Below are 17,762 nucleotides of genomic sequence, written 5' to 3' on the forward strand. Positions count from 1 at the left end.
CTGATTTCGTAATTTGTCAAATTTGTTTTATTTTTATTTTGATGGCTGTATGCCCTTCTTGTCTCCACAGTCACCAACCAAGGGAGGGGAGTCGTGTGCACCATCTGTCTGTCAACAGTGTAAACTTTCCAGAATGAGATTTTCACTCGATATAGGTCGTTGCGTTTGGTCTAGGCGGACGTCAGAAGACATCCGTTCAAGTTGATCTTTCATTCCTTGACTCAGTTTTTTTTATTACACAGAGCACGCAGCCCACTGACCATCTGAGCTACCCACACACGACTCACGCCCCGTCCTCATAGCTAGGCGGGTAATGGCAGAAGTAAAGCCGTGAGGACGGGGCGTGAGTCGTGCTTGGGTAGCTCACTTGGTGCCGGCACGATAACTCAGCGTGTTCGGTCAGAGGGTTAGCTGTCCTCTGTAGTAAAAAAACTGATTTAATGGATTAACGACGAACTGAAACGGGTGTCTTGCGACGTCCTCACCGACCAGATGAAACGAAGGAAACCGAACAAAGTGAGATTTAAAAAAAAAAAAAAAAAAAAAAAAAAAAGTTGGTAGAGAACTTGCCCGCGAAAGGAAAAGGTACCGAGTTCGAGTCCCGGTCCGGCACACGGTTTTAATCTGCCTGGAAGTTTCAGTATAAACTTTGTTTTCTGTCTTATTGTATTTTAACTGTTCGTGTTTTGTATTTCCTGAGCCAGAGGTTGGCGACCAACCCAGCGTTTGTCTAAACTAGCGTATAAAAGCTCTTAACAACCAAATGCAGGTAACCTAGTTATTAACAAACTGTCACACAAACCAGCGCACTATGCGTGAAGCTGTACGAGCAGATCTCTTAAAAGACGCTACCTATAGTGAAGCCTTCTTTTATCCCCTCTTCAATGTTATATCAAAGTATTTCAGGATTCTATGTGACAACTGTTTGCGTGTTCACTCTGTGGACGGAAGGCCTTCCTCGTCCCACGTAATCACCTTTTAGCAACGAAAAGACAGTTATATTCCAATCACCTCAACTCTTAACGTACGTATTATTAGTTTTAGAGGTTTGAGTATTTTGTAGAACAGGCTGGAAATCTTCTCAGTAACCTCTTAAGCGGTCTCACAAAATCGCTATATGGCAGAGGTAGTTTCGGCAGTCAGCCAGACTGTGACTCGTTTCCTCTCGCTGACAATGCAGTGTGCCAACAGTTATGTTAGTCGGGTAGGTAATGCAGCTAATTTCAGTGTAAGAAAGACAAAAGGTCACTGGATCATTTGTGTGGCTTATCATTTTGAAGAAAACAGCTACTTTCTGAAGTTCGAAGTAAATTTTTTATTTACAGATAATTTTTTATTTACAGACACATAAATAAAATAAATAAATAAATAGATAATATATTTCTAAAAGTACAAAAAATGAAAAAAAACAATATTACGACTCAACTTGTGAAGAACTACAATAACACAGCCATGTCAATGACTTATAATACAGGATGAAGCGTAAAATTCTGGCAGGCCACAGCACAGACTAGCTGCGTTTGTCAGGTCCCATCAGTGGTCTCCCTGCAGAGTTCTTGTTACAGAGGCCGCCCTCCTACCACTCGTCGCGGCAGTTGCCCGCGGGGTCCCGCCTCTGTCCCTCAGGACACGGGATGTCCGGCACGTTGATGAAGCTCAGCAGGCCCTGCTGCCTCGTCGTGGCAGCTGTGGGGGACACCGCGGCTCTCGTGGTGGCCGTAGTCGTAGCGGGCTGCGAGGAAAACATTTCAATTGAGGACAGAGTCTCGTCGTTACCTTCCCTCAATCCAAGCCCTTTCATAACAACTGAGGTGTTAAGAAGAAACTAATTGCATGTTATTGAAAGTCTAGAATGAAGCTACACTTTTCAAGCAGCTTAGATAATTTGATAAAGCGTTGGAGTAGCTGCACATTGCTCACCTACGTTCAGTAAAATTCTCATAGATGCTTGATATGGAGTGGCTTCTTACTTGTTATTGAAAAGGAAATTTTACCGATACAGAAAGGAAAAAACTACAGGTGACAAGTGCCAAATAACTGCAACAAAATAATGGATATGTTTTCTATGACGTTCTGCCGAATTGTTTTGTCTATCTTGTGCGGAGTAGAGTCCAAAATTTTAATAAATGTACAGATATTCTGATATATCCTGTCTTACTCCGTCCAAACAGGCCTTGGAAGGCCCAAAGGTACCGACCGGCCACCGTGTCATCCTCAGCCCACAGGTACCAATGGATGCGGATATGGAGTGGCATGAGGTCAGCACACCGCTCTCCCGGCCGTGTGTCAGTTTACAAAACCGGAGGCCGGCCGAAGTGGCCGTGCGGTTAAAGGCGCTGCAGTCTGGAACCGCAAGACCGCTACGGTCGCAGGTTCGAATCCTGCCTCGGGCATGGATGTTTGTGATGTACTTAGGTTAGTTAGGTTTAACTAGTTCTAAGTTCTAGGGGACTAATGACCTCAGCAGTTGAGTCCCATAGTGCTTAGAGCCATTTGAACCATTTTGAACAAAACCGGAGCCGCTACTTCTAAATTAAGTAGCTCCGGAGTTTGCCTCACAAGGGCTCAGTGCACCCCGCTTGCCAACAGCACTCGGCAGACCGGACGGTCACCCACCCAAGTGCTAGCTCAGCCCGACAGCGCTTAACTTCGGCAATCTGACGTGAACCTGTGTTACCACTGTGGCAAGGTCGTTGGCATCCTGAAATATAGAAACTGGACACTCCAAAGCGTTCTCTTCATGAAAATAAAGTTACAGTCTCAGCTATCAACGACTAATTAAATCAAAATGATATCCAAACGATTTTGCGAGGATACGAAGAATGTTCTGAAGTGCACCTTGTTGCTCTATATCTCTTCGACTATAATCAGAGCTCCTGAGAAAAATAATAGCATATAAATTACATTCGAAACTCAGACAATGTACGAGTCTGTAGTGAACCATATATGCAAAAATTAGGAAATGATCAAAACAAAGCAAAGGTCTGGAGCGGCATGCAGTAAGTTATTATCGAGAATACAGGAGCGTAATACAGATTCGTAAGACAACTAGAAATTGTAGAATATACGCTAATATAAAAACATCCACCCGCCAGGACAGCCGAGAGCGCTAAAGCGCTGCTTCCTGGATTCGGGTAAGCGCGACGGCCGCGGATCGAATCCGCCCGGCGCTTTAACGACGAGGGCCGATGTGCCGGCCAGTCTGGATAAGGTTTATAGGCGGTTTTCCACATCCCGCTAGGTGAATACCGGGCTTGTCCCCATGTTCTACCTCAGTTACACGGCTCGCAGACATCTGAACACTTTCGCACTATTCCATGGATTACACTCTACGCAGACAGTTGGGGTACACTATTTCCGTCCCGGGGGGTATGGGGTCGCGGCAGGAAGGGCATCCGGCCACCCCTTAAACATTAGCATGCCAGATCCAATTAACGATGGCTGACCCTGCGTAACTGCGGGACAAGGCTCAAGCGATAGAAAGATAGATAGAATGCTAATATAAAAAGATAGACCTTCTTGAAGAAAATAAATAAGATTACTGAGAAATGTTGAGAGAAATAGTGTCCATTCCACCACAAACAAAATATGATGCATCTCATGAAGAATGATGGAAACTTCTACTGGATTCCAGTACTGAAATTAACTGAGGAGGAAACCTGCGCTACAATACTTTGGAAGCAAAATGTTCCATACAGATGGAACACGTATTATAGGTAAACGAGACTATATGAGGCAGACATCGTTTTGTACGTGGTGCGTAAAAATAAGTAAAGAATTCAACGGGTGGATAAACGAAATGAAGAGTTGCGAGGAATCGGAGCAATCTATATAATTTTCTACCTTAAAGAAGCAGCGGGTTAAAAGTTCGAATAATTTTATATGAATCGTTAAAGTAGCATTGGGAGGAGCAAGTAAAGACAAGGTGAAGAATGGTACATGTAAAATAGATTATTGCAAAGGTTAGAAGTATCATATAAGTAAATATTACAAGATTTTCAGAAAGTAGTCAGAGAAGAAATACGACATCCACCCAACTGAAGGACTGAAAACTTAAAAATGTCTACGAAGGTGTTGGCTCTGAGCACCATGGGACTTAACTTCTGAGGTCATCAGTCCCCTAGAACTTAGAACTACTTAAACCTAACTAACCTAAGGACATCACAGACATCTATGCCCGAGGCAGGATTCGAACCTGCGACCGTAGCGGTCGCGCGGTTCCAGATTGTAGCGCCTAGAACCGCTCGGCCACCCCGGCCGGGCTACGAAGGTGTAATAACTTCGTTAAATACTGGTATTCTTGTAATATTTCTTTATATTCTACTAATTATCCCTGCACAATTCTATGAGTGAATTACGTTTCCTACTTCACCATCTATATACTCGCAGAATCGATGGGGAAAGTAGTACAGTGCTATTACTATTCCATGAGCGCATATTTGCTCTTTGTAATATTCTCCATGGGGTGTTGAGGGGACTTACAGGATCTTCTCCGTGCCGAATAGCCGCATTGAATCTTCAATAAAATTCTTCAGGGTATCAGACCGCATCGTCGTAATTTAAAATGCGCCAACGTTTCGGCCAGCGTTGCAGCTAGCCTTCATCAGGGCCTTACGTTAACTGCTAAATGAACACACCTGGTTCCTTAAATAGCTGCACGAGAAAACCGTGTCGTTACTTGATTGGCTATAAAAGGAGGAGGAGGAGGGGTGAAAGGTATGCTTTATTGGTGTTTCCTTTATTATCTGTCATTGGCTGAAATAGCTGTTTTCTATTGGTCTTTATATTAATCCACCCCATTGGAGGAGACAGACGAATAGCGAACAGGTGATGGCTGTGACGTCACACTGTTTCCATGCTGTCCAGAAGCCGGCTGCGGCGTGCCATTGCTTTGTGTGCTCGCGACCACTACTGCGGCTCTCCGCGTGTCTGCATGGGCCGCCACGGCTCTGCCGCCGCTCCGTAGCCCTGCTATTGCAGGCAGCCAAGACCTCGGAAGCTTGTACCCGTCCTCTCTATTCATGTTGGCGGGTCTTTTGGCTATTTCTATCGCCTCTCTAATCTTTCTTTTGAAAGTGAGAGGCTGTTTCGCCAGGACGCGGGCTTCTTGAAAAAATATTGGTTTCCCGCACTCGTCTCGGTGTTCCGCCACTGCTGACTTAGTGTGTTGTTTCAGGCGGATATATCTTTCATGTTCCGAGAGCCTTGTGCTAATCGGACGTCCCGTCTCACCTATGTAGACTAATCCACACGCACAACCAATTTCATACACGCCAGCTGTGTGTAGTTTGTCAACTGCATCCTTGGTAGAACCGGGCATGTCTGATATTTTGTTTCTGCTTCGGAAAATTGGTTTAATGTCGGCTTTTCGTAGAATTTTGCCAATACGTTCGGTGACCCCTTGTACATATGGTAACACAGCAATGCTCTGTGCCTCCTTCTCCTCTTCCCTGTCTGACGACCACCTATTTCAAGTGGAGAGGTCAATTTTATGAACAAACTGACGGTGTAGCTATGGGATCACCCCTATCGCCTATCGCAGCAGAAATTTTCATGGAGGCCTTTGAGGAAACAGCCCTCCAGTCCGCACCATTACGTCCAAATTGTTGGCTTCGCTATGTCGATGATACTTTCGTCATCTGGCCCCACGGAGAAGAGGAGTTACAGAACTTCCACAAGCACCTTAACCAACAGCATAGGAAAATTCAGTTTACAATGGAAACAGAGAAGAATGGGGTGCTGCCTTTTCTCGACGTGGAAGTATATCGAAAACCTGATGGTAAACTTGGCCACAAAGTGTACAGGAAACCAACCAATACGGACAGGTACCTTCACGCCTCCTCCCACCATCACCCCACGCAGAAGAAGTCCGCCCTGCACACGCTAACGAAGAGAGCGTACAGGATAAGCGACAAAGAACATCTGAAGACAGAACTTGAACGCCTCAGGTCCATCTTCGGAACTAATGGCTATGGGAAGCAGATGATAGACAGCACCATGTCGACAAGGGAGAAGACTAATAGGGAAGAGGAGAAGGAGGCACAGAGCATTGCTGTGTTACCATATGTACAAGGGGTCACCGAACGTATTGGCAAAATTCTACGAAAAGCCGACATTAAACCAATTTTCCGAAGCAGAAACAAAATATCAGACATGCCCGGTTCTACCAAGGATGCAGTTGACAAACTACACACAGCTGGCGTGTATGAAATTGGTTGTGCGTGTGGATTAGTCTACATAGGTGAGACGGGACGTCCGATTAGCACAAGGCTCTCGGAACATGAAAGATATATCCGCCTGAAATAACACACTAAGTCAGCAGTGGCGGAACACCGAGACGAGTGCGGGAAACCAATATTTTTTCAAGAAGCCCGCGTCCTGGCGAAACAGCCTCTCACTTTCAAAAGAAAGATTAGAGAGGCGATAGAAATAGCCAAAAGACCCGCCAACATGAATAGAGAGGACGGGTACAAGCTTCCGAGGTCTTGGCTGCCTGCAATAGCAGGGCTACGGAGCGGCGGCAGAGCCGTGGCGGCCCATGCAGACACGCGGAGAGCCGCAGTAGTGGTCGCGAGCACACAAAGCAATGGCACGCCGCAGCCGGCTTCTGGACAGCATGGAAACAGTGTGACGTCACAGCCATCACCTGTTCGCTATTCGTCCGTCTCCTCCAATGGGGTGGGTTAATATAAAGACCAATAGAAAACAGCTATTTCAGCCAATGACAGATAATAAAGGAAACACCAATAAAGCATACCTTTCACCCCTCCTCCTCCTCCTTTTATAGCCAATCAAGTAACGACACGGTTTTCTCGTGCAGCTATTTAAGGAACCAGGTGTGTTCATTTAGCAGTTAACGTAAGGCCCTGATGAAGGCTAGCTGCAACGCTGGCCGAAACGTTGGCGCATTTTAAATTACGACGATGCGGTCTGATACCCTGAAGAATTTTATTGAAGAAGACAACGGCCGCGGAAGCCTACGCTTACAGCCGCATTGAATAATTGTAATTTTGCTATTGAGATTACTGGAAGAAAGAGATTGAAAATATGTTGTATGCTACTCAAGAAAATATATACTGAGCATTTACATCAAAGGTGTGTAAGTAATTTCATTATATATGTATTCTGTAATTGGAAATTTGCACGGAGGTGTCGTTTCGTTGGTAATCAGAAGGGAACTTCCGATGAATTTGGTACGAACCTGCAATTATTAGATACAAGAGCTCCATTATTTCATCGGACAATTAAACTATATCAAAGCAAACTTTCGCTTGATCTGAGGTTTCCCGACTGACTACTCAACGCAGGAAAACCAAGACATTTTATTTACACAATACTGCAGATCGCTTCGAATCATCGAGACTGCGGACAAGGAGAGTCATCGTCCGATTCTGATTAAACAAGTAAAGCTTAATTATAACTTTCTTGAGCGACTACTGTGATGACTGTGATAGGGCTGCTTATGAATGAGATCATTAATAAAATACTAATAGCTAACTTTCCTCCTCACCAGCAAACAGTATAAACACAATATTAATTAAAATTATATTCTTAAAGATATTTTGTCAAAAGGGGTACTCGTAATTGGTGATTCTGTTGCTCACCTCAGTCTGACGATTCTTGGCTACAGCCCTGTGTGAGCCCGCAGTGATTCCAGTCTGCACAGGCGAAGCCCCTGTTGTTTGTAGACACGGTACATGAACAGGGTAGCCGTGTGTGAGGATGAACACGGTGTGAGGGTCCAGGGGTGGAGGCGACAGCGGAGGCCGTCCAGCAGTTTGGGCTCGATGCGGCAGCAGCCAGCCGAAGCCGGGAGGCGGCACCACCACGGGAAGGCCAGTGGCCACTGCAGCGGCCGCGGCCGCGGCGACCAACAGGAGGACTCTGCGTGCGTCGCTCATCGTGCTGCGAGACTCTGGTAGCGCCGTGCGTAGCAGACTGGCTCCTCCTGCCACGGTCGACATCTTAAGTACGGCGCTTCGTGACGTGTTTCCTCAGCGGGCAAGCCCCCAGTCGCTGTCACTGTACAAACATACTACAAGCGCCGCCTTCCTAAAACAAAGCGACGCTGTACGCGCGTACCCCAATACGGCGACCAGATGTTTACTACTCCCTACACGTAATCCCGAGAATCGAAAGTGCCTTGTCATCTGATGCTGGAGCAGGATCTTTGCCTGATAACCTTACTAAATCTGTTAAATACACTACTGGCCATTAAAATTGCTACACCAAGAAGAAATGCAGATGATAAACGGGTATTCATTGGACAAATATATTATACTACAACTGAGATGTGACTACATTTTCACGCAATTTGGGTACATAGATCCTGAGAAACCACTACCCAGAACAACCACCTCTGGCTGTAATAACGGCCTTGATACGCCTGGGCATTGAGTCAAACACAGCTTGGATGGCGTGTACAGGTACAGCTGCCCATGCAGCTTCAACACGATACCACAGTTCATCAAGAGTAGTGACTGGCGTATTGTGACGAGCCAGTTGCTCAGCCACCATTGACCAGACGTTTTCAATTGGTGAGAGATCTGGAGAATGTGCTGGCCAGGGCAACAGTCGAACATTTTCTGTATCCAGAAAGGCCTGTACAGGAACTGCAACATGCGGCCGTACATTACCCTGCTAAAATGTAGGGTTTCGCAGGGATCGAATGAACGGTAGAGCCACTGGTCGTAACACATATGAAATGTAACGTCCACTGTTCAAAGTGCCGTCAATGCGAACAAGAGGTGACCGAGACGTGTAACCAGTGCCACCCCATACCATCACGCCGGGTGATACGCCAGTATGGCGATGACGAATACACGCTTCCAATGAGCGTTCACCGCGATGCCGCCAAACACGGATGCGACCATCATGATGCTGTAAACAGAACCTGGATCAATACGAAAAAATGACGTTTTGCCATTCGTGCACCAGGTTCGTCGTTGAGTACACCATCGCAGGCGCTCCTGTCTGTGATGCAGCGTCAAGGGTAACCACAACCACGGTCTCCGAGCTGATAGTCCATGCTGCTGCAAACGTCGTCGAACTGTTCGTGCAGATGGTTGTTGTCTTGCTAACGTCCCCATGTGTTGACTCAGGGATCGAGACGTGGCTGCACGATCCGTTACAGCCATGCGGATAAGATGCCTGTCATCTCGACTGCTAGTGATACGAGGTCGTTGGGATCCAGCACGGCGTTGCGTATTACCCTCCTGAACCCACCGATTCCATATTCTGCTAACAGTCATAGGATCTCGACCAACGCGAGCAGCTATGTCGCGATACGATAAACCGCAATCGCGATAGGCTACAATCCGGCCTGAATCAAAGTCGGAAACGTGATGGTACGCATTTCTCCTCCTTACACGAGGCATCATAAATACGTTTCACCAGGCAACGCCGGTCAACTGCTGTTTGTGTATCAGAAATCGGTTGGAAACTTTCCTCATGTCAGCACGTTGTAGGTGTCGCCACCGGCGCCAACCTTGTGTGAATGCTCTGAAAACCTAATCACGTGCATATCACAGCATCTTCTTCCTGTCGATTAAATTTCGCGTCTGTAGCACGTCATCTTCGTGTTGTAGCAATTTTAATGGCCAGTAGTGTACTAGTCATTAACTTATATGAAAGAACATCCCTGGGTAATCATGAAGTTTTAATTGATTATTTATTTACACGAACTGGCCAACTAAGGACCGCATTACAAATTCTATTTCGTGTTCACTTTCTTCTTTCTCTTCTCTCGGGCTGCACTTTTGCCTGCTGCCATTTTTGCCAGATGTTCAGCTGTTAGTTTCCTGTTGGTCTTCGGTTTTGGAGCCTCCTGAAAAACCTCGAATTCATTTATTGCCTTTCTGTACTTGTCCCTATTCATTGCGTTCATTTCTGTAAGTCCAAGTTCACAGAGGTCTTTCTTTATTCCTTGCAACTAAGAGTTGAGTGTTTTCCTCTGTTGAATTATATTGAATATTTTCTTCGTTAATCTGCCATCATCAATTCTCAGCACATGACTAAAGAACACCAGCCTTCTCTTTCTCATTTCCGTTGTGACTGGTTTAATAAATTGGTAGATCTTCTCATTGCTCATCTTTACCCATTTTTCAACAGTTTTTTTGTGTCCACCAAGAATCTTCCTCATAATTACTCTTTCCTTCTACTCGAACTCATCTATTAGTCCTTTGTTCTTGAGGGAGAGTGTTTCTGCTTCATATTGAACTTCTGTTCACGTCACTGTATTGTAGTGTAATAACTTTGCTTTTCGAGATAGGCATGTTTTGTTGTACAGCTTCTGTGTTAAAATGTGTGTCCTCCTAAGTTTAGCTACTCGAAGTTTGACAGCTTCTTTTTTAATGCCCGCATCCGTTATTGTTTCTCCCAAATATTTAAAGTGTTTGACTCTTTCGATACATCCGATAATTGTGTGCAATTCTTTGATTTCCTTATATTTATTAGACATGAATTTAGTTTTTTCTTGTGATATCTGTAAACCAAATTTAGCTGCATGATTTGCTAAGATTTCTATTTATTTAATTGCATCTGCTATATTTGTGGATAGGAGAGCAATATCATCTGCAAAAGTTAGTGCATGTATCGTAAGGCCTTTAACTGATCCTCCAAAAGAAATTCCCTTTTTTTGTTGTGTTTATTCCTCCAATGTCTCCCTCATAATCTTCTCCAAAGTGATGTGAATAGAATTGGGGAGTGTCCATCCCCTTGTCTCAAACCAGTTTCGATTTTAAAAGGTTCAGAACTCTTGCCTCGAAATTTGACTTTGGACTTGGTATTTGTCAGTGATTGCTTTACTATCTCTCTAGTTTTTCTGTCAATTCCAAATTCCTCCAGAGTTCTAATGAGGCTTTCTCTGTCTATGGAGTCATGCGCTTTTCTAGAATCAATAAACGTCTTTACATGTAGTTGACCAGCACGTGTTCTAATTATGTTTTTAAGGTTAATAATTTGCTCCGAACAGCTCTTCCCTTTTCTAAATCCACCTTGGAATTCTCCTATCTCTGCATCGAGAACTGTTTCAATCCTATTTAGTAATATCTTCGAAAGGACCTTGTATGGAACGGATAGAAGGGAAATCCCCCTGTAATTGTTCACATGTGATCTGTCACCCTTTTTGTGAAGTGGATGTATAAGTGCCGTCCTCCAATCTTGTGGGATCTTTTCGGTCCTCCAAATTTCCTTAATAATTGTGCCGAGGTGTAGTGCTACTTTTTCCTCACCTAGTTCCAAAAGTTCAGCTGTGATTCCATCTTCACCAGAAGATTTGTTGTTCTTGAGGGATTTTATAGCTTGCCAGACTTCATTTAGAGTTGGTGGATGTGATTCTGCAGGGATTTCTTCTTGAGTTTTGAATTCCGGTTTGTCTGGAGGCTCTTTACAGTTGAGAAGGTCTCCGAAATAGTATGCTAAAATGTTGCAGTTTTCTTGGTCATTTGTACTTAATTTTCCTGATTTGTCACGAAAATTTAAACTAGGTGGTTCGTTTTTTTATTACCCTGAAAAAAAAATATTATGGATTTTTTTTTTAGGTACATTTCTGTATCGCCTGTAAGTATTACAATCTCGGCTGCAGCAACCAAAACGAAATGAGCAGCCCAATGATGAAGTGGAGTATCGTCGGATCATTCCTTTTGCACATTTGAAGGGAAACAATGTTGTAACAGTGAATGCTGAGTTGGTGTAAGTGTACAACAATGCATCATCATATGATACATGGTTAGATGGCGTACACGCTTCTAGTGTGCTCAGACCAGTCGGAATGACGAAGAACGAAGTGACAGACCACCTCTCTTCAAATGGCTCTGAGCACTATGCGACTTAACTTCTGAGGTCATCAGTCGCCTAGAACTTAGAACTAATTAAACCTAACTAACCTGAGGACATCACACACATCCATGCCCGAGGCAGGATTCGAACCTGCGACCGTAGCGGTCGTTCGGTTCCAGACTGTAGCGCCCAGAACCGCACGGCCACTCCGGCCGGCCCACCTCTCTCTCTCTCTCTCTCTCTCTCTCTCTCTCTCTCTCTCTCTGAAGAACCGGAAATCGCAGTTGGAGGCTCCGATGCTCGAAAGCGGGTGTATCTTTAACAAAGCTGTAGTGAAAAATGTGAAAATCAGTCATGGATCACTTTTAACATCTCACTCGTCATCGTAAAAATGACTGACGTCTCCACTCGCTGGGTTCCACGACTGCTCACATCCATTCAAAAAACCAGCCGAACTGAATCAGTGATGAAAATGTTGTAGTTATGTCAGACCATTTCAACTGACCCCTTTAGCCTCCAAATCACCGTAGAGGAGCGGCTCGGAGGCATGGGAGTAATGCGAGTAGTGGAAACTTGTCGATTCTCTGCAGCTGAAAAAGGCTCCAACCCAATCATATCGGGCAACAAGACGACAGGTCTTTTTCGGTAGCGCCGTGATATAATGCTAACATTCTCGTACGGGGTAGGCGGTCACAGAAACACAGAAATCACCTGACAGTGTTGTGCAAGAAAGCGATTAGATATGAGTAGATACTAGGAAAAGTAACAGAAGAAACATACCCCTATTCCAAATAAAAAGTGTCCAAACATCATAACATAAGTCAATATGAGGCACCGAAGAGCAGTAGGCTCTCCATGTGCCGGCTTCGCCCCTTCTGGGAGAGGAATGAAAGCTGGAAAAGAAAAGCAATGCTATCAGGACGAACCGTCGTGATCAATGTCCAAGATTGTGTTTTTAATCCTCGGTTATGCCCCAACTAAGACTGCACGGAACAGAGTCCCACATGTTACTTCTTTGTGTTATCATCTTTTTCCTCAGCCAATATTCTCCTGACTTCGAGTGACTTCATTCTCTTTCCTCGGTTGGAGAAACAATTGCGTGACACACATTTCAGTAATGACGACGAGGTGATTTTCGAGACTGAGAGTTTCCTGAACCTCCAGAGTAAGACTTCTACAAGCAAAGTTATCCATAGTTGATAAAAATGGGTGGCACAGAAGGTTGACTATGTAAAGGACTGACACGAAGTTCAGTCTCCTCAGCTTGATTTTTTTCGCGACGGTAATTGAAACCTTGTGACCAACATCGTAGATCGTAGCTAGTCATTCGTTTTCATTGAAAATCGTAGGCAGTATTCTCCAATACAAATTTTACTTTCAGTTTGACAAAAATTGAAGGAAGCAACGCTAGGATTAGACATTACGTTGCTGACCATGTCATCAGAGATGAAACGCAAGTTCGGAATGGACATGGATGGGGAACGAACTCGATTGCTCTGTTTCAGTCGAACCATCTAGGAATTCGCATTAATCAATTTAGGGGAACAAAGGGAAACCTAAATGTGGATGGCTGAACTGCAATTTCAATACCCTCTCGTTGTCTACCACCTTAACGACACAACTCGCCCCGTTTTCGTGTTAGTTATATGCCCCAAACAACACGCAAACTGACGTAATTCATCATTATGAAAACATCATATGTACGAGTACAATAACTTTGTCACAAAAATTCAGTTCTTGACTCCTTTTTACACTATTTAATTGCTACAACTACAAACTACATTAAATTATGGATGCTATCATCCATGTACGAACTTTTACGGACTGACTGTCCTTCATCCGGTGCTGAAGGCAGTTGGGGGAAACACAGAACACCCGATCATTAATGTCGGCTGCCGGGGTCCCGGCTCGATTCCCATCCGGGAACTGGATGTTTGTGTTGTCCTCATCATTTCATCATCATCATTAATGACGGTGGCTAGATTGGACTGTGCAAAAAATTGGACTGTGTAATAATTGGGACTTTGTACGGGCGCTGATGACCGCGCAGATGAGCGCCCCAAAAGCAAAAACATCACTGTTAAGACAGTAAGGAAACTCAGTTCATTTGCAAGTATCACATGCGCCATGGTAAAAGGTAAAAGATGATGCAGGACCGACGAAGTATGTAATATAAATAGCTCTAAAAATATATAGAATTTTACTCGCCACAATTCTGTACATATTATAAAATGTGCGTGCGTGCGTGTGTGTGTGTGTGGGGGGGGGGGGGGTTTGTTTGTTTGTTTTCCACATCATCTCGTCCTGAATCACTGGACCGATTTGAACCAAACTGCGTACAAATCTCCCTTATTGTCAGCCAACAATCTCTGTGGCATTAAGGGCCACCTACAACTCAGGACATATGACGTTATAAACAATGAGATGCGTGAAAAACTGACGCAGAGCGCATTAGGTTTTAATGCATTTACCTTTTACTCCTAAGACTCCGGTCAACTTAAGGAAATCCCTGATACCTCGCAGCGCTTTCGACAGCTTTCAGCTGCGAAGTTCAAACGGCTATAGGAGAAAACAATAGCCGTCTATTGACCTATGAAGAGGCTGTGTTCACATCGAATGGTTGGATCCTCTGGTCCAACTGAACTGATCATTGACTGTAAATGGTTATGTTCCCCTACATGTAGACCATCTGCAGCCATTCATAGACCTCACGTTCCCAAATAACAATGGAATTCGCCATGCCACCGGGCTAAAATTGTTCGCAATTTGTTAGGACAGTCTGGACAATTCGAGCGAATTATTTGGCCACCCAGATCGCCCGACATGAATGCCATAGACCATTTATGGGACACAATCTGGAGGTCAGTTCGTACCGAAAATCCTTACATTTTTGTAATTACCGACGGCTGTATAAGGCAGCATGGCTCAATACTTCTAATGGGTCTTTGAGCCCATACCACATAGAGTTGTTGCTCTACGGCAAAAGGTGGCCCGACACAATATTAGGAGGCATCCCATGACCTTTGTCACCTCATTGTAGGATATTAATATAAGCAATCTTGATTTATTGCACTAATTTGGCATCGTAAGCCGTCTCTAGTCCAAACTGCAAAGAAAGAAAACTGGCGATGTACTATTATTGTCTAAAAATAATTTGTGAGGCAGCCATTAAAACTACTGTAGCCTTCGACAGAACAGCACTAAAATTTTATGGCGTCGTGACTCTATTCTGATAGCAGCTGTGGAACCTCAAACGAACCGGAGAGCTGTAAGGAGTCTCGGTTCCCTGTTATGGTTTTGAAAATTAAGAAAGAACACTAAATTCCGCCGTTCTCTCTCAAATATTTTTGCTTTGTACAATGAGATAGGAAGTAAGGGTCATGCAAAGAATTTTCTCTTCGGTTTCTACTGGGGTTTCAGACACCAACGTATTGATAATCTCATGGCAGACAAACCACCCAGGACACGTCTCAGACGGTTATGTGCTGCTTTATGAACATCGCTGCAGAACCACTGGTCTCACATACTTGTCCTGCGCTCCGACGACCAGTACAACGTCTGACGACGTCCCAGTCAAGATCCACTCAGCTGCGTTGTATTTATATTGGTGACAGTAGCGTTCTCTGTCCAACACAGGAGTTATCTCTCACTGAATTGCTCAAGGGTGCATATACAGTACATGACAAAAGGAGAATGTATACACAAAGGAAATTGTGCTATAGTATTATGACGCCCACTTTGTTTGGCGATATTTCTCCGTCGGATACTAGACGCTTGGACGGAACGAAGCAAATCAAAAATAAGTATACACTGAAAAATAGGGAAGCTGTGATTTTTATTCTTATTTGTGTTTATATACACATTAAATTGTTAAGTCACCGTCTTCGGATGCTTTCAGAGTATAGAAGCGTCTTCCTTACAGTACACAGTCAAATTCTTCTAGCGTTCATCTACCCTGGTAGTTACTCACAAAGACGCTTCATTATTCCCAATTGTCCTTTGCTTATAATGTCTCTTATATACTTCACCTCACTGTCAGTAGTTATTATGGTGATAACTCTATTATACTATTGGACACTGAGCAATTGCAAGTTACTATCTTTCCTAAAGTACACTTTGTTGGATAAACCAGAGATATCGTGTCCGGAATGAACGCTGTTCTGGGTATGCAGTCCTCCTTCGGGTGCGGCGAAATCTATGTTAGCTACCCCAATTAGTAAGAAACACATTTTTCTCCTGGCCTTTTATACCTCATATCTGCTCTGTCTTTAAAGCTTCTAAGTTTTTGTGAATAATATTAACCCTCTCCCATATTTGGCACTCTTCGGTTAACTGCAGTAACTCTTTAACGATTGCAAAAATAACATACCCGAAAAATTAGAAACATGTCTCTTCACTAGCATGCGTGTCGGTCAAAGGGGTGGTTTGAACTTCCAAACATTGGTTTGTAGAAAACATTAAAATGAGTGTTTTCTGATGTGTCACATCTGTCTCTTGTCGACGTCATAAGAGCATCAGACCAGCTCAATAATAAAGAATAGTGTCTATTTACTAATATGCTAATGTGTTGGATAAGGATACCAAAGTCTTCCAGCCTCCTTTCTGTGGTAGACAACCATTCATGGAATAAAAACAATATTTACTGCCTTTTAAATGCAGTCGTCACTATTTTAGCAGAGAAAAATAAATGTATTGCGGGCTGTACTACTGAATATTGGTGTAACGTGCCAGATATCGTCGTTGTATGGTCGTTGCATTACTAAACACTCTTGTGGTGGTTGGATATGGTCAACCGGAACCTCAACCGCCAGTATGCCTGCCCTCATGCTACAATGCAGTCCAACATAGCGCCGCTGTCACATCCAAGCACCACACAAATCTGGAAATCACACGATTCGAACAACCAGCGAAGTGGGGCCCACGATGAGCTCCCTTTCAAACTCTGCCAGGTAACGACAATCCTGTTATCTCCGTGGCCTTCACAATGATCACTCAACATCTGATGCTGTTGATCCTCCTCCTATAACTTACCGGGAATGGTAACAATGCTAAACTCTAACAACTCTAATCCACTATGGTGCCGTTCTGTCACAGACAACTGCAACCGTGCATATCCGCCGATGGTGAATACATTGACATATGTCTGTCTTTCGAGTGCTTCCTTTTTTTGCCAGGCAGTGTACATTTCTGTAATATTACAAGGAATAGTTATTAATTTACTCCATTCCTCAACAACCAAACTGTGGTCAGTTGTTTTCGGTGTTGAAAAAGCAGTCTGATTAAATTTTACTACCATAAAGCTGTGACAAGAGGCAGCGTAGTTATACTGTGGCAAATTTATAACACATCACTATCAATTTACTGCGATTACGTAATTAGTAGCATCTTAGGTATCGGAAAGTGTTTTCAGAGAATGACGGAGTTCTATAGACATGTGGCGAAGTATGTGGGAATTGAGTGGGAGATTATCAATTTATTCACATAAGAATGCAAAAATTTTGCTCTTAGACACATTCGTGTGACTTATGGTGCAATTGCTTTTGTTACCATTTGGTGATTAAAGCTCTGCGAAGTTCCTAAAGTTGTTTCACCCATTCCTTTGAGTATGGTAGCGCATGAGTAAGACCTAACTTGTATGTGCTATTATTAATACTCCACTGACGAATTACAAGTTCCCGGAATTTCATTATATCCTCATGAAATAGTTACCCACGATTCTAAGTAGGTCGACGTCACACATGCTGTAACTGGGATTACCGCGCACTGCCTCTCCAACACGCGCAACGCTTGTGTTTGTTAACGCAGAAGGCGTTTCCTTATTCCAGCGAAAGTTTCAAGACGTCACACATGGCGCCCAGTAGACCGCTTTTTATCTTGGCGACGTCTATATCAGTGAAGCTACGTCATACTAAGATCTTGACGCAACAGTGTAAGAGCTGGGGGATATGATTCACACGTGTGTCACAGAAGAAGCTTTCGAATTT

At 44.0% G+C, this 17,762-nt stretch overlaps 1 protein-coding gene across 1 annotated transcript; it reads right to left on the bottom strand.

Moving 5' to 3' along the window:
* Positions 1 to 1,477: 1,477 nt before the first annotated feature.
* On the bottom strand, positions 1,478 to 8,059 carry LOC126237507 (uncharacterized). Its single transcript, XM_049947669.1, has 2 exons — positions 7,605 to 8,059; positions 1,478 to 1,732 (listed from the first exon to the last, which is right to left on the bottom strand). Exons 1-2 carry the CDS (start codon positions 7,962 to 7,964, stop codon positions 1,577 to 1,579), a joined length of 516 nt encoding a protein of 171 aa, XP_049803626.1. The 5' UTR covers positions 7,965 to 8,059; the 3' UTR covers positions 1,478 to 1,576.
* Positions 8,060 to 17,762: the final 9,703 nt, after the last annotated feature.

This window comes from Schistocerca nitens, chromosome 1 (assembly GCF_023898315.1).
Source record: "Schistocerca nitens isolate TAMUIC-IGC-003100 chromosome 1, iqSchNite1.1, whole genome shotgun sequence".
NCBI lineage: Eukaryota > Metazoa > Arthropoda > Insecta > Orthoptera > Acrididae > Schistocerca > Schistocerca nitens.